This window comes from Gigantopelta aegis, chromosome 5 (assembly GCF_016097555.1).
Source record: "Gigantopelta aegis isolate Gae_Host chromosome 5, Gae_host_genome, whole genome shotgun sequence".
Lineage (NCBI taxonomy): Eukaryota > Metazoa > Mollusca > Gastropoda > Neomphalida > Peltospiridae > Gigantopelta > Gigantopelta aegis.
The window spans coordinates 11,918,291-11,935,571 of record NC_054703.1 but is presented as its reverse complement, the minus strand read 5'-3'; the positions used below and the strand labels follow the sequence as shown (position 1 = coordinate 11,935,571).

General features: G+C 37.4%; 1 protein-coding gene across 1 annotated transcript; it reads left to right on the top strand.

Moving 5' to 3' along the window:
- Positions 1 to 155: 155 nt before the first annotated feature.
- On the top strand, positions 156 to 15,998 carry LOC121373257 (ornithine decarboxylase antizyme 2-like). The gene is given in 5 exon segments (XM_041499766.1): positions 156 to 274; positions 9,473 to 9,521; positions 9,523 to 9,788; positions 12,455 to 12,540; positions 13,676 to 15,998. Coding segments are annotated over 5 exon segments (627 nt in total). The 5' UTR covers positions 156 to 170; the 3' UTR covers positions 13,798 to 15,998.
- The last annotated feature ends 1,283 nt before the right edge of the window (positions 15,999 to 17,281 follow it).

Below are 17,281 nucleotides of genomic sequence, written 5' to 3'. Positions count from 1 at the left end.
CAACAAAATAAGACGGCAATGTTATTACATCAATTAAAATCCATTTTAATTTAACTTCTAGTTAGTGTAATTAAAAAAGAAAATTAATAATATACGGTCACGTGACAGTGAAGGTCACGTTATACAACACGGAGCTAGTCGAGCTGAGCAGAGGAAGTTGGTGGGAAGATATGTTAAAAGCTTCCGACGCTATCGTTATTGACGAAAATTTTGGCCCAGTTATAATCGAGTTGAATAAAAGCATGCCTGCGTTACAAAATAGTAATCGGTATGTGTTTTATTTGTCGAATTGCTTCGGTAGAGCATGAAATTGTGCAGGCCTCTGTAGTTGTTTACTTTTCGAAAAATCCAAAATGGCGTCCTCGTACTCTGCACTCTCAGCTGTCATTTTGCGCATAATTTTTTTTATTATATATTTTTTTTGATATGTAAACAAAACGTATTATTTTACTTGATGACCATATTTGATGTTGCATAGCATATAAGTTACAGTATTTCGTTTTTCCTAATCTTATTTAGATTTTTTTCTAGAATGTTCCTCTGTTCCCCACTGCCCAGTTTTAGGCCACATCCAGTATTTTACGATTCCGGGTCGTTTCGCCCTAAAACCATTTCGAACCCTGGGAAAGAGTTCCGTATTTTCCCCACTACTACAAACAATGTAGTACTAGGCCTGGATTTGAACTCCAACATTGTTGGTTTTATAGAACAAATTGTTTTAAAAGATATTGTATATAACTATCGCTAACCCTAATCTTAAACTAATTCTAAGAAATATTTCTTTAAATTCATTATGGGGAAAATAAGGAACTCGTGCCGGTAATTTTCTGTCTTTGGATATTAATGCCTTACAGGGCTTGAACTTAAGAATTTATTACCTATGGCAATTAAAAAAACAAATTGCCATCACTGAAAAAGGGCCCACAGACGGCGATTTTGAGTATGCCGACGGCAATTTTTAAAAAGACTTTTGCAGCAAATAAATGACTGAAATGTTATTTTTTTGTATGTACATAATTTTTTTTTTTTTTACATGATTTAGTCAAATTTCTTCAATGTTACGAATGTATGTTAATAAACTTCAATAAACAAGAATTTATTACAAATGGAATCATGGACTACTAGCATAAGCTAACATTTAACGGAACCTGGTGTTTCTGCAGGGGTCTAATTTTACGCTATTCCGCAAATAGTAAATTTCTTCCAATATTCCGTTATGAAAGTGAAAATAAAGCACGGAATACCAAAAATCGTTTGACTATTCTGCGTACGCCTTTTTCTTCAGCTACATTTTTCTGCAGAACAAATCCTCACGCTACTAAGACCTTTCTCATGCACTTGCCGGTACAAAATAACCATCTTTTTGATCGAGACTAGTGTTTGGAGTGAGTTCGTTTGTAATTCCAGCTAGTACGCAGTAATGCATAGACCAGTGTTCTCGCTGCTCCATTTAAGCGGAGCGCCCCGCCCCGCTATTCCATTTTGCCGCCCTCCTTTCACGTTCCCCTCCCTCCTTTATTTATGAGCGCCCCTCTTTATTTTCCAGCACCTATCTCCGCTATTTCCAAATGCACTTTTTTCCACACAAAAAACAACGATCAGTCTGCACACTGGACATCAAAGGAAACAAGCCGCGTTGTGTACGAAAAAGCAATTGACACGACAGTTACGTAATGTAATTTAACAGTATTTTTAACAGCCTCTATTTTGTCCAATATCTGTATCCATTTGTATGTTTGATAGACACAATAAAAGTTATATTTTATGTAAGCAATGAAAACATTTTATTTTTGACGGATTCGGCAATCTCCGATTGAAAAAACCTCTTATTTGGCGCCAAATTTGTCACGTGATCAGAACGGTCATTCTGTCTTGTTTCCACTAACTATCGTTTAATATTTTGTCCTCAGTTGCAGATAAAATTGGTTGAAACTGATGATTTTTACTTTTTGTCATTCTGTTTATTCAGCAGTTCTTTATAAAATATTGTAAACTTTTCATTTTGAGGGGATATGAACGCTTATAAAAACAACGGAAGTGGTAGTGTTCATCATTAAAATCATTTATCTTGAGTGCCAAATAATATATACACCGCCTTTACAAAAACGAAACTACTTTTTATCAGCTGGCGATAATGTTTTATCACAGCGATCGATTCATTCGATGAAGATGGAAATAGCAAAAATGTATCTGACATTAGGAGATCACTTTACAAACATCTTTATTGTTTTTCGTATATCTTGAAATTTTTATTTAAAATAATAATAAAACTTTGATCGGTCCAGCAAAACCGGAACTGCCCGTGAATGTCAGACCGATATCATCTTCGGTTAATTAAAAGAGTCTTTTTATAAACCCCTTTGCCCTTTTTCGTAGGCAAAATAAGGAGTATGTCTTTTCTCAGTCTACCAACACACAACAATATGATAACCAAACTATCTCCCCCCCCCCCCCATTTTTGCTTTTCGTTTATTGGTAGGGTTTTGTTTTTTTGAAGGATGTGCCGAGCGGCCGCCCTCTTTAATTTTCACCCAGCGAGAACACTGATAGACTGGTATATATATAATTTTTCGATTTGCAATGTTGTACAGGGCGACGTAGCACAGTCAGAAAAACTAGTGACACATAATTAATAATTGAAGGGATAGTACATTTTTAGATGGAATAGTGGTTTTTGAAATTCACTATTTCTTTGGGATAGTGGTAAAATAAAAATAAAAAATCAACCCCTGTTCTGAGACGAAGTTGCTCAGGTTTTGGTGAATATGGCAAGACAGTTGTTCTATGGATGACATTAAATTGTATACAGGTAGTACTAAACCAAATAACTTCCGGCTGGGTCAAAGTTCGAGGTGCACCGAACTTTTGATAGAGAAGTGAACACCACAAGTCCTGTGATTGGTTATAAATGTGAGTGTGTTGGTTGTAAAAAAATAATAGTTTCATCTGGGTAAAAAAAATGTGCCATTTTATTTCATCTAGTACCAATGTGTCAGTAGCCTTGTGCTTGAAACATGTATGGGGTACCTGTAAAAAAAGGTACTCTAATTTTGTGCGAAACTAGGGTAGTCATAGACGTTACCCGTTATCTCAGAAACGAGCAGCTTGACCCCCATTTTTTTCTGATTCACTTTAAGTGTAAGGGGTGGTAGTATTTATATCCGTGGCGTTTATGTCGGTTGATACGTTGCAGGTAGGAGTTTTAGCCACATATGTTACTATTGTCGTCTATGGGATTTGATTTGGTAGTATACACCCTACAGTGTTCTCGCTGGGTGAAAATTAAAGGATGGTCACGCAACCCCCCACCCCACCATTTAAAAAACCCCAAAACAAACTAACAAAAAAACCCTGAAAAGCAAAAAAACAAACAGGAACATTTGGTTACCGTATATTATGTGATGGCTGACTTTGAGGAAATACCTATCCCTTATTTTGCCCCTTGGTATCTGGTACTGAAAAGTTGGTACGATGTACAAGCTGCCTTACCTTTTGTGCACTGTTAGTTAAAATGGAGTGTCGGTCTGACATTATCAGGTAGTCGTTTTGCTAAACCGATCAAAGTTTTAATACTATTATTTTAATAAAGATTTTAAGATATCTGAAAAATAATAAAGATATTTTTAAACAATCTCCCACATTGGGGATAATATTTTTGTGTTCTTTTTATTTCCATCTTCATCGAGTGAATCGATTGTATTGATATTGCCAGCTGATAAAAAGTAGTTTCATTTTTGTAAAGGCAGTGTATATATTATTTGGCACCCAAGATAAATTAATTTAATAATGAACACTACCACTTCCGTTTTTATAAGCAGTGATACCCCCTCCCCCCTGAAAAAAAATTAACGTTACTAATATTTTATAAGGAATTGCTGAATAAACAAATGACAGTAAGTAAAAATTATCAGTTAGACCAATTAAATCTGCAACGCAGGTTGAAATATCAGACATGAGTTAGTGGACAAACAACAGAATTACCATTCTGATCACGTGGCAAGTTTGACGCCAAATATGTTTTTGTTTTCAGTTGGAGATTGCCGAAACAATAAAAAATAAAATGTTTTCATTGCTAAAATGAAATATAACTTTTATTATGTGTATCGAACATACAAATAGACAGGCCTTTCCCCAGGATTTTTTTAAGGCGCTTACATATTTAGCATCATTATAACATCAATTCCCCACCCCCAACAACTTCATAATTTGCGTCATGTTGTTGTTGATTTCAGCGTCGTGTTAAATGCTTGTTGTGATTTCTGCTTGTAAAATACCTAAGCTAAGAATGCTGACTTCACAGTATATTCCATTTATATAAAAAAAAACTACAAAAAACCCCCCAAAACGTTAATAAAATAAAATTTTACTTTTTTTTAAAAATCCAGCTAACTTATTAAATGTCATCTCACAGTTTAACAAATATATATCTAGCATTATCTAACAAATATGATTATTGTAAACTAATTCAGTGTACGTTTAACTGCAATTTGTATAAATTGTACATTTCCCGCGATCGCGATCTCAGTGCGTGCTCTCGACCATAGGTACAAAATTAACAAAGACAAAGGAAATAACGAAACTGCAGTTAGGTATTCATTGATGCAAACAACTATTGTTTTCTACACATTTACATCAAGATTTACTCCTGTGTAATCGTATTGTTCATGTCCGCAACGGTATCTCTTGACACGTGGGTGTCAGCTGACTCTGAAGCGTGACGTATATTACGCCGAGAGCTTTCCTCAGTTCAGCCAACGAACGTTCTTCCTAACGTTCGCGAACTACTTGATTGGTGTCCATCGTGTCCATTTGGTTTAATAACGTGAAGCGCACAAAACAGTGTAGCGAACGTTTTGTTTCCGCTCGGTCTGGCTGAACTCAGACCTTGGGATAGCCGACATGTCTTCGGCCCTGAACTGGCATGTGTATTCAAATTGACATGCATTGTCGGTTTGTTTTTATTACTCAAAGACTTTACAAAATTAAAATAGCAAGTTACATATCTTCCAGACATTGAATCGCCGTCACATTGCTGTCATACATGTCGAATGCATGCCGTTAAAATTAATAACCTTGATTATTAAAATTAGCAAACATCATAAGGCATACGCTGTATTCTGGATAACACTGTTTCTCGTTACCGGTCGCGAGATTGCTATTATGCTAATTGAATATTTGGTATTATTATGTTTGAGGTGTCGAATAGATTATGTAACCGTTTGTTCAAATCAGAAGATAGAAAATTTTAGCCACTTGCAAATTTTATTAGCCATTTTTTTGGTCGATCCGTGACCGTTCATTTTAGCAAATAACGGGGCAACGGGCAACTCATTTTACGTGCCCCTATCCACTAGGGTTCAGGCACGCCCACCCCGGATTCAGCCTCTGACTTCGCCAGTGACCGACTCCGGGGCGGGGTAGCAAATAACAACGTAGTTACGGTTTCGATATGGTAAATATATACCAGGATTAATGGTGACATGTTTTACTCAAGAATTTCACCTTCAAAGATGTTTATTCAATTAATAGGTATTTTCTTTGATTTGTCTTGATGCGTAATTCCCAAGCATACAGACATTATTACAACAAGCAGTTATCTGGCGGATTAGTAGTAGCCGATCACCTGTACCACGTGACCAGCACAAGTCCGCCGACAATTAAAACGGTGCGATCAATGGACCTCAAAGTGAACATCTAAAGAAATGCAGAGATACCAAATGGAAGTGTGATAATGTGTGGTGAATGACGTTACGAATCACAGCTCCATTGTTTTGTATACATGTTACAAATTAAGCCGACACGGTCCTGCAGTTAAGGCGCTTACCAGACATGAAGGCGCTTACTTGGCTGGCTAAGGGAGCACGGGCCGTGTCGGCTTATCGCTCTAGGGAAACCCCTGATAGATACTTGTATGGGACACAACAGGCTGTTAAAAAATAGTCAGTTGTGCTTTTGTATATAACGCGGTTTGTTTCCTTTGATGTCCAGTGTGCACACTCATCGGTGTTTGTCAGCGTGGAAAAAAATGTGCATTTTGAAATAGCGTAGCTGGGTGCTGTACATTATAACAGGATGCCGAAATATAAAGAGGGGCGCAGAAAAACAAATGGCAGAGTTCGACAAATCCGCTAGCCCGACGCCCGTGGCTAGTGGTTTTTAAGTTCGGGCTAGTGAGAAACGCAAAACCACTAGTCTGCAGGGCAAGTGGTTTCCCACCCCCTCTCCTTATCGCTCGATCGTGTTTTTGTTTCTTTTTCTCTTGGCTGAAATTTCGTTTCATAAATTTGATTAAGACGTTTGTCATAGAATAATATCAACAACATCATCAGTATATAATAATAATCCACTTGAACTAGGTCTGCAAACTGCAGTAACATGCTATCTCTACATCGTCACGGTTACAGCATGCATTGTTTACTTTTCCCTTTCAAGTTTCTTGCACAGGAAATCAAGTCTAATGGCATGCGTGTTTTGATTGGTTGGACACGTCACGTGGTAGTTAATCTCGCACATAATTATGTTTTAGGCTAACTTGGAAATCACCAATCGCGACGCCAGGTTAATCTCAATCAAGTAAACCCCAGTTATGCTTTGAATTTCAGTGTTTGTTTTATTTACCTATTGTTTTCTAATTTAACACTTCGCTTACATATGGTTATCGGCAACCAGGAAAACAGTTTACTTTAATGGTAACCGCACATGCAATGACTCGGCTTGGGCTATTACGTTTGGATAATGTCTCACAGTTGCCGATACAAGATAATACCTTTTTTGTTCATCAATTAACAACGGATTAGATGTCGCCATTCTATTCTTTTGATATCGGTCTGACATGGGATAATGCCCTGTATTTGAGCAATTGGCAGTACCGTTCCTGGCGACATGAATAGTAGGCCCTAAAATCATAACCCACTACCAAATACACTCAACCATATATTACCGTGTGTCATACTGTCGTACCCTCATTTAAATTTAATTATTTTGATAGTGGTTTTAGATACCAACCATGAGTTTAATCAATATTTTTCCCCGGGAGTGGGCAAAAGAGAAAACGGGACAATAACGATGGATCACACTGGACAAAAGACCAAACGTACAACACGACAAAACTGAAAGTTACAACATAATTTAAGTGTTTGTTTCATTTTACCGTTGTACTCGTAAATGTGTAATCTTACAAAAATTAGATAAAAATCCAGTTATAATTTATCAAGAATTTGGGCTAGTGCTTTATCTTGGTGGGCTAGTGGTTTTCACAAACCCAATAGCCCTGTGGCTAGTGACTTTTCAAAATATCTGTCATACTCTGCAAATGGGGCTGCCAAACCTGAAAAGGGGCAGCATAACATGAAAGCGAGGAGGCAAAATGCAATAAGAATGTATATATACAACACAGGGTACGCTCATGACCAAATATAGTACCATCATGTGGTATTAACTAAACGCCCATTAACTCCAACCAGGACCCAAACGCCTGTGTTAAATACTAGCAGATAATGTTCATACACGTTTATACATTTTGCCGTTGGTGAGGAGCTTCACTGACGGCAGTAATTTTTATCCGGCGGCACAAAGGTGCCATCAGTGACGCCCCCAACCGACGGCAGTTTATATGTCACTGACGTTGCTGTCGTTAAGGTCGAGCCCTGCCTTATCAGCTGTTTATTTTCTGTCGGCTGAAGCTAGGAGAAATCAAAATACCGTACTCAGCTTTTGAACCTCAGCTGGGTATGTAGTATATTTAATCAGAAACCACAACACATCAGTAGTATGCAGCGTGAGTCTAATGCCTGTATGTATTTCGTGTATATGGCTTGAGTAGATGATATTGAAAATAAAAAAAAATTATAAAATTATTTTTCTGTAAATTTTATATAACCATGCAATATAGATCGCAGTGTGTGTCATCTAAAAATCAATGGATGTAGGACAAATCATTGAATAGATGTACTTTATTAACAAAATAAAAAATTAAGACAAATCGAAATTTGGGGCGAAATGACTTGGAGGTACGAATTGACCCTGATAAAAACAACTCAGGTGAACTAGTAATCAGGACGAAACGACCTGTTACTGTATTTTACAGTTTAAGCTGTTAGCAAGACTTCCAAATGTTCCAGCATTCAGTTCATTCATGCTGGAACGTTAGAAGTCTTTCTGCCGTTCATATTCCCCCAGGGGCGTAGTCCAGTGGTAAAGCGGTCGGTCTGGGATTGATCCCTGTCGGTGGGCCCATTGGGCTATTTCTCATTCCAGCTAGTGCACTGCGACTGGTATATCAAAGGCTGGTATGTGCTATCCTGTCTGTGAGGTGGTACATATAAAAGATCCCTTGCTGCACTAAAGAATGTAGGCATTTCCTTCCAAAAAGAGTGATTTTTCTTTAACGATTTTCTGACAAACGATTACAGCCTTTGCACGAACGATCTGTCGTTTATGTTGATATTGGTTTTGCATAACCAACAAACGACAGAATCATTTGTGCCAAACTTTATGCCCAGAATTGTTTCTTTGATACACTTTATGCTTTTAAAAATTCTTTAATATTTGTTCCAATGGGTAGACTTGACACACACACACACACAGACAACCATCTGGCTCCTGGACAGAAACGTTATTGTAGAGAGCTGCATGGTTAATTTAAACTATATTTTATTAGACCACTAAATTTTGTAGCCTTTTTCTATAGAAAAAAGAATTAGAAAATTGGCTAATTTGGCAATGGACAGGGTTTATGAATTAATGATGTTTCTTTTTTTCGGTCACGAGCAATTTAGTATATTGTTGGATTCAGGGTCTTGGTGGTGTTCCTCATCTAGTCTGAGTTATGGAATTCTAACTGTGTAATCGAAAGTTAATTGGTTGGTGTCGAGCAATTATAACCGATGATGAAATCTCAACCAATTCCCAACACACGCACACACACACACACACAGTGAAACCCCTCTAAACCGGACATCCTAGGGACCAGGTAAAATGTCTGGGTTTTAGAGGTATCTGGTTTAGAGAGGTTAATTTCTGTACTGATTTTTAAAAGAGACTGTCTGGTTTTGGGGGAATTCTGGTTTACAGAGGTTTCACTATATATTTTTTTTTTTTTCAGTCAGGTGGTATAGTATATGGCTATGTCCCAGATCGATATTGTGTTCCTGATCTAGTCTCAGGTAGTTGGGGAGGGGGGGTGTTATGGTTCAACATCTTATGCATAGAGTTTCTAGGTATTAAAAATTAACATTTCTTCTCTTGTTTCATTTCAGTCACGAGTGGTATAGTATATCACTGGGGGGGGGGGGGGGGAATGTTATGGCTAGTATCGAGCGGTATAGTGTATTGCTAGGCCCCAGACCAAGATCGAGATCATGTTCCTGATCTGGTCTCGGGGGTGGTGGGGTGGGGGATGTTATGGCTCAACATCTGATGCACAGAGTTTAGGTATTAAAAAATTGACATTTCTTCTCTTGTTTCATTTCAGTCACGAGCGGTATAGTATATCGCTAGGCCCCGGGCCTCGGTGGTGTTCCTGATGTTCCCCACGCCGTAAATGTCTCAGTATGCTCATTCGTGGCAGAGGGCAACGGCGTGGGGGTTTTCAAAACGCCCCCTGTCAATGCTAAGGACTTGTTCGCAGATGGTGTCAGCTCTTTGGCAAACTCACAAGTTGCCTCGAACTTGTGCTTCAAGATCTCCCCAGTGGAGTGTCTAGAGGTCACCTGGGAGACGATTCTGGTGGACCGCAAGCTCTACGTCGAGCTGCCCGCAGGAATCCTTCCAGAAGGATCTAAAGAAAGGTACGGATTTTATGTAAAAAAAACACAATATGGTTGGTCTCTGATCAGACCAAAATTCATACAGCTTTTTTGGTGCATATGTGTGTATTCTATGGTTTGGAGGGGGGGGGTGTTGGGAGTGCCTTGGGGTCACCTGGGAGACTATTCTGATGGGACCGCAAGCTCTACGTCCCGCAGGAATCCTTGCAGAAGGATCAAAAGAAAGGTAAAGAGTTGAGGCATAAAAACTTTTAAAATATTAATATTTTAATCTGTCTCTGGTCAGACCAAAGTTCCAGAATTCGTGCAGCTTTGCAGTTGGGTATTTTGGTGGTACGTGTGTGTTTTGGTGTTTGTGTCTTATGGGGGGGGGGGTGTTTTTGGTTCACTTCTGCCTTGGTACCTCATCGGGGTGGTATTTAGCTCAAGTCGGTTGAGTGCTTGACATGCAGTTGGTCTAGGATTGATTCCCCCGTCGGTGGACCCATTGGGCTATTTCTCGTTCCAGCCAGTGTACCACGACTGGTATATCAATGTTTGTGGTATGTGCTGTCCTGTCTGTGGGAAAGTGCATATAAAAGATCCCGTTGCTGCATTAGGAAAAATGTAGCGGGTTTCCTCCGATGACTAAGCGTCGGAATAACCAAATGTTTGACGTCCAGTAGTCGATAATTAATAAATGTGCTGTAGTGGTGTCTTTAAACAAAATGTTTTTGGTACCTCCTCGTGGTCATGGGGCCCCTCGTTAAAAAATAATCTGACCCCTGAAACCATTTGGTTCCATGGCTAGCTCTGGATCAGTAAAACATTCCGCCAAATGGTTTATTAAACTGTTTTCAAAATTCACAATTGGCCAGAGTTTGGCCCTGGACCGTCCATAAGAATGATCCATAATCCTGAGTGTTTTTATACAGGGCTACATGTGCTGATATGGTATTTGTCAAATTCAACAGTTGTCTATTTTAAAAACAATTGATAACTTTCAGTTTAATTTGGGGAAATAATTTCATGTAATAATTGATATTTTGTTGGAAATTATCCGATTATGCCATTTTTGAAGTTTAATAAATAATTGAGCGATGTATTCTACTCACCCAGAGTTACTTTTCCTTCCTTCGTTACTCAAGGGTGGGTCCATTGGGCTGTTTCTCGTTTCATCCAGTGCACCATGACTGGTATATCAAAGGCCATGACTGGTATATCAAAGGCCATGACTGGTATATCAAAGCCGTGGTATGTTCTATCCATTCTGTGAGATGGTGTGCATAAGAGATCCCTTGCTGCTAATCGAAAAGAGTAGCCCATGAAGTGGCGACAGCATGTTTCCTCTCCCAATATTTGTGTGGTGGTTAACCATATGTCCAACACCATATAATCATACATAAAATGTGTTGAATGCGTTGTTAAATAAAACATTTCCTTCCTTCCTTCGTTTTCTTACTCAGAGTCAGAGGCAAATTTTTAATGTAATTTGGGTAATAATTTTTTTATTAATGAACTTTTTGTCACTTACAGTCAAAGGAATTGGGGCTTAGCCCAGTGGTAAAGCGCTTGCTTGATGCACGGTTAGTGTGGGATCGATCCCCATCACTGGCCTCAATTGGTTATTTCTCTTTCAAGCCAGTGCACCACTATTGGTATATCAAAGGCCGTGATATGTGCTATAGAGGCACTGATTTTCCGTGATCGCAGAAACACGTAAATAAATACCTCATCTAATGGCATGTGTTGTTCTAATTGTAAACAAGTGGCTGGCAGTAAAACTTGTAAAAAAATATAAAAAAACCTATCTGAAACGGAATTCCTGGTCTGGAAAAAGTATGGGGGAAAACCAATTTTGCGTGCACATTTTGAAAAAAGTATGGAAAACAAGCAAATTTCGGTAACTTGAGTAACGTCGATTGAAGACGATCTCCTTTTACACGCAATCGTTAACATTCAGAACCTAATCGTGAGTTTCCGATTTTATACATACATATCTTAAAATAAGCGGGTTTCGATTTGTGGGACATTGTTTTCTTGCAAATATGAGAAAGTGTGTTTTCCAAAGCGTGGAAGTAAGTCTGGAGAATGGAAATTAGTTTAGTTTTGAAAAAGGTGTAGGAAACCTGATTTGATTAATTAAAAAAGTTTTTTTCAAACTAGAAATTATGGACATTGACATCGGCCTGTGCTAGGCTATGACACTAGTACCCATGTTTGTTACGCCAAATGTTTAATGTAACGTATCTAGACATTTTTTACCGGTCGTGTTTACTTTGCTTGTTCCAGTCGATTTAATGGAATTTATTTAATATTTAGTATAAATTTACTGAAACGAAAAAAAAACAATTTTTTAAATTTTCATACGAAAAAGAAAAAAAATCTGACATGGAAAATCAGTGCCTCTAGTGCTGTCCTGTCTGTGGGATGGTGCATATAAAAGATCCCTTGCTACTATTGGAAGAATGTAGCAGGTTTCCTTTCTAAGACTATACGTCAAATTTACAAAATGTTTGACATCCAGTAGCCGATGATTAATCAATGTGCTCATGCAGTGTCATTAAACAAAACAAACTTTTAACTTGGGTCGAATGTTATTGTTCAAGAATGAAGCCTTACATGATTGTAGCTTTTAATTTGTACGTAATTTATTATTATTTAATTGACAAATGGCAATATTTTTACTGCTGTTTTTGTTTTAACAGCCTGGTAACATTACTGGAATATGCAGAAGAACAACTTGGATGCTTGTATGTTATCCTGTGCTTCAAGAAGGCCAGGGTTGATCGAGGTAAACATATCTTTGCAGGTCTTTATCATGCAGTCCTGGGTCCGTTCCACGAAGCGAACTTAGCAATACCTTGTAGAATGTTTATAAAATCCACTAGCCATTGGATCAGTGTTTAAAAATATACTGGCCACAATAAAATATTCACTAGCCCTACTTTAAGTTAGTACAATTTTACTAAATAATAGTAATAATGGGATATGTCACCTAAAGAGGGAGATAGAGATTAAAAACACTAACATTGGAGGTGGGGTCAGGATATTCATATTTACAAAATAGACTTAACTGCACCATTTGATTAAAAAATTCACTAGCCATTGGGCATGACAATAGTAGTTATTTATTAGCCCAACATAGAATATCACTAGCCATGGGAGTGGGGCTACCATAATCTAGAAGACCAGATGTTCGCCAGCTCATTCCATGATGCAGCGTAGCTTACTATCGTCATAAATTACTGTAAAAATTTACAATAGGTACGAGACAAGTTGTTAACCCCTAATGTAAATGTCATATGGCAGTTAGATGATGATTTGATCATTTTCAAAGAAGGATACTAACTTTTTGTGTAAAAATGGATCTAATATATGCCAAATACCTTTATGAAACACAGCGTTCGATGAAAAACATTCTAGGCCATACGACCTTCACACCACAATATGGGAGATAACTCTCATGTCTTATGCATTCGGCAATTATTGCTTGGCAGATAAACTGACAGTTTCTTTATGGATGTCTGATACCAACGAGTACATCCAAGATGTTCCGAAAAGTCTTAACGAATTTATTATTTAACTAATTCGCTCTTCTTCGCAAAGATGATTTTATTCATTCAAGGGGGACACTACCCTAAGGTTGATTTGTGGAACGGCTGTAAAATGTACAGTGCCTGTTGTAAAACACACTTTTAAGTCACTACAATTAACCTTAGCTACAATTCTTTCGTGGAAAATAGTTTACAGATAACTCTGAGCCATGGATATCAGAATTTCACATTCTTTTTTTTTCTTTTTCTTTTATCTATCTTCTTTTTTTCGATCAGTGGACATTTTTGCATGTGTTCAGTTTATTAGCCATCTTCAATTTAACCTTAGTTGATGATCTAAATTTCACGTGTAATTTATTTAATTTATTCCAGTGAACCTTCTGCGAGTATTCAGCTTTCTTGGGTTCCAGGTGGTCACGCCCGGTGACCCGCTGGTCCCCAACACTGAAGACTTGATGTTCATGGTGTACACGATTGACGACGGGTTGGAGTAAAAATTGAGCTTTCCAAAGACCTGGGCGGCACGGACGGTGTTATACACACTGTCAGGTCGGTAGTCGTCATCATCAACTGGGAACAAGACTTAGCATTTTCTTAGCTATACTTTTCTTGTCTTTTAGTGATAACTTTGTCCATTTGTGTGTTTGCGTGTTATTCAGGGATTTATCCAGTTAGTCTGAACATTGTGTCCTTCCCAAAGGAATGTAGCACTTAAAATTCTCAATTTTTGTACTAACAATTCCCAATAATATATATATTTAATTATGTCTATTCTAATTAATTTAACAGTGGTGTACTGCATCATTCAGTGGCTTGAAAACATATCCCAAGGATGATTTACTCTCTCTAATTGCCCCAATCCCGTCAGACATGGGATCCTGGATGAATCCCTGCTTGTTATTATTAGTTGTGTCTTTGTACGACGGTGCCAGGTCTATTCAGTCTTCACAAATCACATGATCATTTGTCCTTCAGTTTGTATTCACTTGTGTGTCGAAATTTCTTCCTTCGAAAGAAGCTGGGGCCTAATTCACCGATCTCTCTTAGGCTCTGCTAGACAGCAAAGCATCCTCTTTGCAAGTCTTTTAGCATTGCACTGCGATATCGCAAAGTTGCAAGAATTTAGTGAATAGGGCCCCAGATAAAGTTACTAATTATCAGAACAAAAATGTAGCTAAATTACCAAGCAGTTTGAAGTACAGTCGAGGTGAACAAATCAGATTTGACTAAATTAATATGTTTATTTCTTTTCTTTTTTTCTTTTTTTTTTGACTTTAAAAATTATAATGAAAGATGGTTTTCATTCATAATTCCTTCAGATTATTGTTATTTTAAAAATTATTTTAAAAGGAAAAATTGAGAACATGCTCATGTATGGTGTATAGAAAATGTGTTAAAATTATATTTAGACTGAGCTTGGTATATAACAACCAATTTGAACAAAAACATCCCTTTGCCCCAAGAACAAGAACTATTTACTACTTTACTTTATCATTTTGCTGTTTCTTTTTAAAAGTTTGTTATATTTTATTTCTGTATTTATACAATTAATGACCTCAAGATATTCCAGCAGAGATGTCAATTGTTCCTGTTTTTAGAATTTCATTTTGGTTTACTTTTTGTTTATTGAAGTTTAAAAGAGAATTGAACAACACACTGTGTATTGCAACTTTCAATAACAAAGTTGCTAATTCATTGGAATATAAAATGTTTTATCTATTATTCTCCTTTATTCTTCTGGCAAAATATTAACAAAATCACAGAGTAGCCTTAATGTTGATTTACATATGTGTTACACAGATATTCCACGATTGTACTTTAAAAATAATAATTAAACAACATAATTTACATGGACTTCCTTACGTACATAATGAATTTGACACAGATACAGTTGACTGATTCTGTGTAATATCAAATAAGTGAACATTTAATGACTAGTCTTAGAAAATGAATTTACTAATTTGTTTTTGGATTGTCTATTTGTCAGTGATACTGTACTAAGATGCATGCTGATGTAATATTTGTTAGGATTGACTATTTGGTTGCGGTAATCTAGTGAGAGGTATTTCCATTGGTTACGTAGAGATGGTTGTGAAGAGAGATGTGCTTTGATTGGTTAGTTGGGAGGTGGTACTGAGTAAGATACGTTTGGATTGGTTGTTTGGGAGGTGGTACTGTGGTAAGATGTGTTTCGATTGGCTACATCAGAGAGATACTGTGATAAAGCTGTGTTTGGTTTGGGTGTGTAAAAGGTGTAGTGGTGTGAGTGTAAGTAGAGAGTGACAGTGTATAGGTAAATAGTACAATTCAGATCGCTATTACATGTGACTTGTGAGTATCGCAAACTTTTCAAAACATTCTGTATTCTTTGTCACCTCATCCTGAGAAATCAAGATTTATAGACCTGGCATATTTTAGCACTTTTTTTAAAAGTAATTCCTCTGCCATGAATTAACATGTTACTATTGTAAAAGAAAAAATGTATAAAAAAAAAAAAAAAAAAAATGTAATAGATATATAAATGCTTGTATTCGATAGGCTTTTTGCTTTAAAGATTGACTCGATGTAAATATTTGTGTATTTTAGTACGTTTGATGCAAATATTTCCATGTGTTTCCTTTATCTCAAATTGTATTTGTGTTGCTTTGAGCTGGTGTCTCTTTGTCTTTGCTTAGAAATAAATATGCACATTTAACTCATTTTGTTTGTGTTGCTTGTTAGCCCAGTTATCTTACCATTTGGTTGTGGAAAAATCCGGAAATTTGTCCACGCAAGTAAAGTGTCTGCTGTTTGACTGTGATTATTTCATGGCAGACGGCTTTGAAGTGGCAACTATTTGGCATCATAGTAGAGTTATCCATCCATTTAGTTAGCGGAAATGAATGCGAGAAAATATATTTTTGTTGCTATGTGATTAATGGCTGGGCAGCTGAATTGTTACGTTGGGTTTGACAGGGAAGAGGATGCAGATAGTGCATATATGTCCTTGGTTTACACTGGATACTGCATACTGTCCCCCACAGCACCTTGAAGTCGTGCAACATTTGTATAAAATGCACAGACTTGTGTGATTTTGTCCCTTAGCCCACGTGCTTGTTTACATGGATATAACGTGAAAAAGAGCTGGACAACTGGGGGTCGTCCTTTTGAGTGTTCATTGGCCCCAGGCAGGTAACGTTTCTTGTGAAATTAATGAAAGTGCCACAGGCACTGGGGCTACATGAGAAAACATGTAATTAATGTGACTGAAGTTAACAGGGTAGAGCATGTAGTTCGTAAACGTTTAACTTGTTGACATTGAAGACTTGTTTGTGATAATACCGGCCCATGCAAAAGTAGTGCTTTTTGTGTAAAATGGGTGTACTCCGGCCAGGTTTAGTGGATGTGTTTGTATAAACCAATATCCTGGGAGAAAGAGCTGGACAACAGGGTTTGTCCATTTCAGGGTATGTTTCCCTCAGGCAGGCAAAGGTACATACAATTTTGTTTTTTTAAATGATGAGACTGCAGATATTAATAAAAATGTTATCTGATTTTGGCGTAGTTTGGATATAATGTTCAGTGGGATTGTGTTAACATTATAATACAAAAACCCCAACCTTCTGTTACAGTTTGTTCTAGGTTCACCTAAATTTTGGCTTAGATTTACTGGACTATTAGGTGAAAATCCCACCTCTCTCATTACGGAAGGAAGGATGCTTCTAGAATTTTATAAAAATCCACTAGCCATGGGATCAGTGATTTTAAACATTTACTAGCCATAATTAAAAATTCACTAGCCCTACTTTAAAAAAACCAAAAACAATTTTAGTAAATAGTAATAATCGGATATGTCATCTACAGAGAGATAGAACTTAAAGCCTCTTAGGTTGGGGGTGGGAGGGGGGGGGGGGGGGGGGGATATTCATATTTACAAAATAAAACTTAAATGCAGCATTTGGCAAGGTTTTTTCCACTAGCCATCGGGCTGGTTATAGT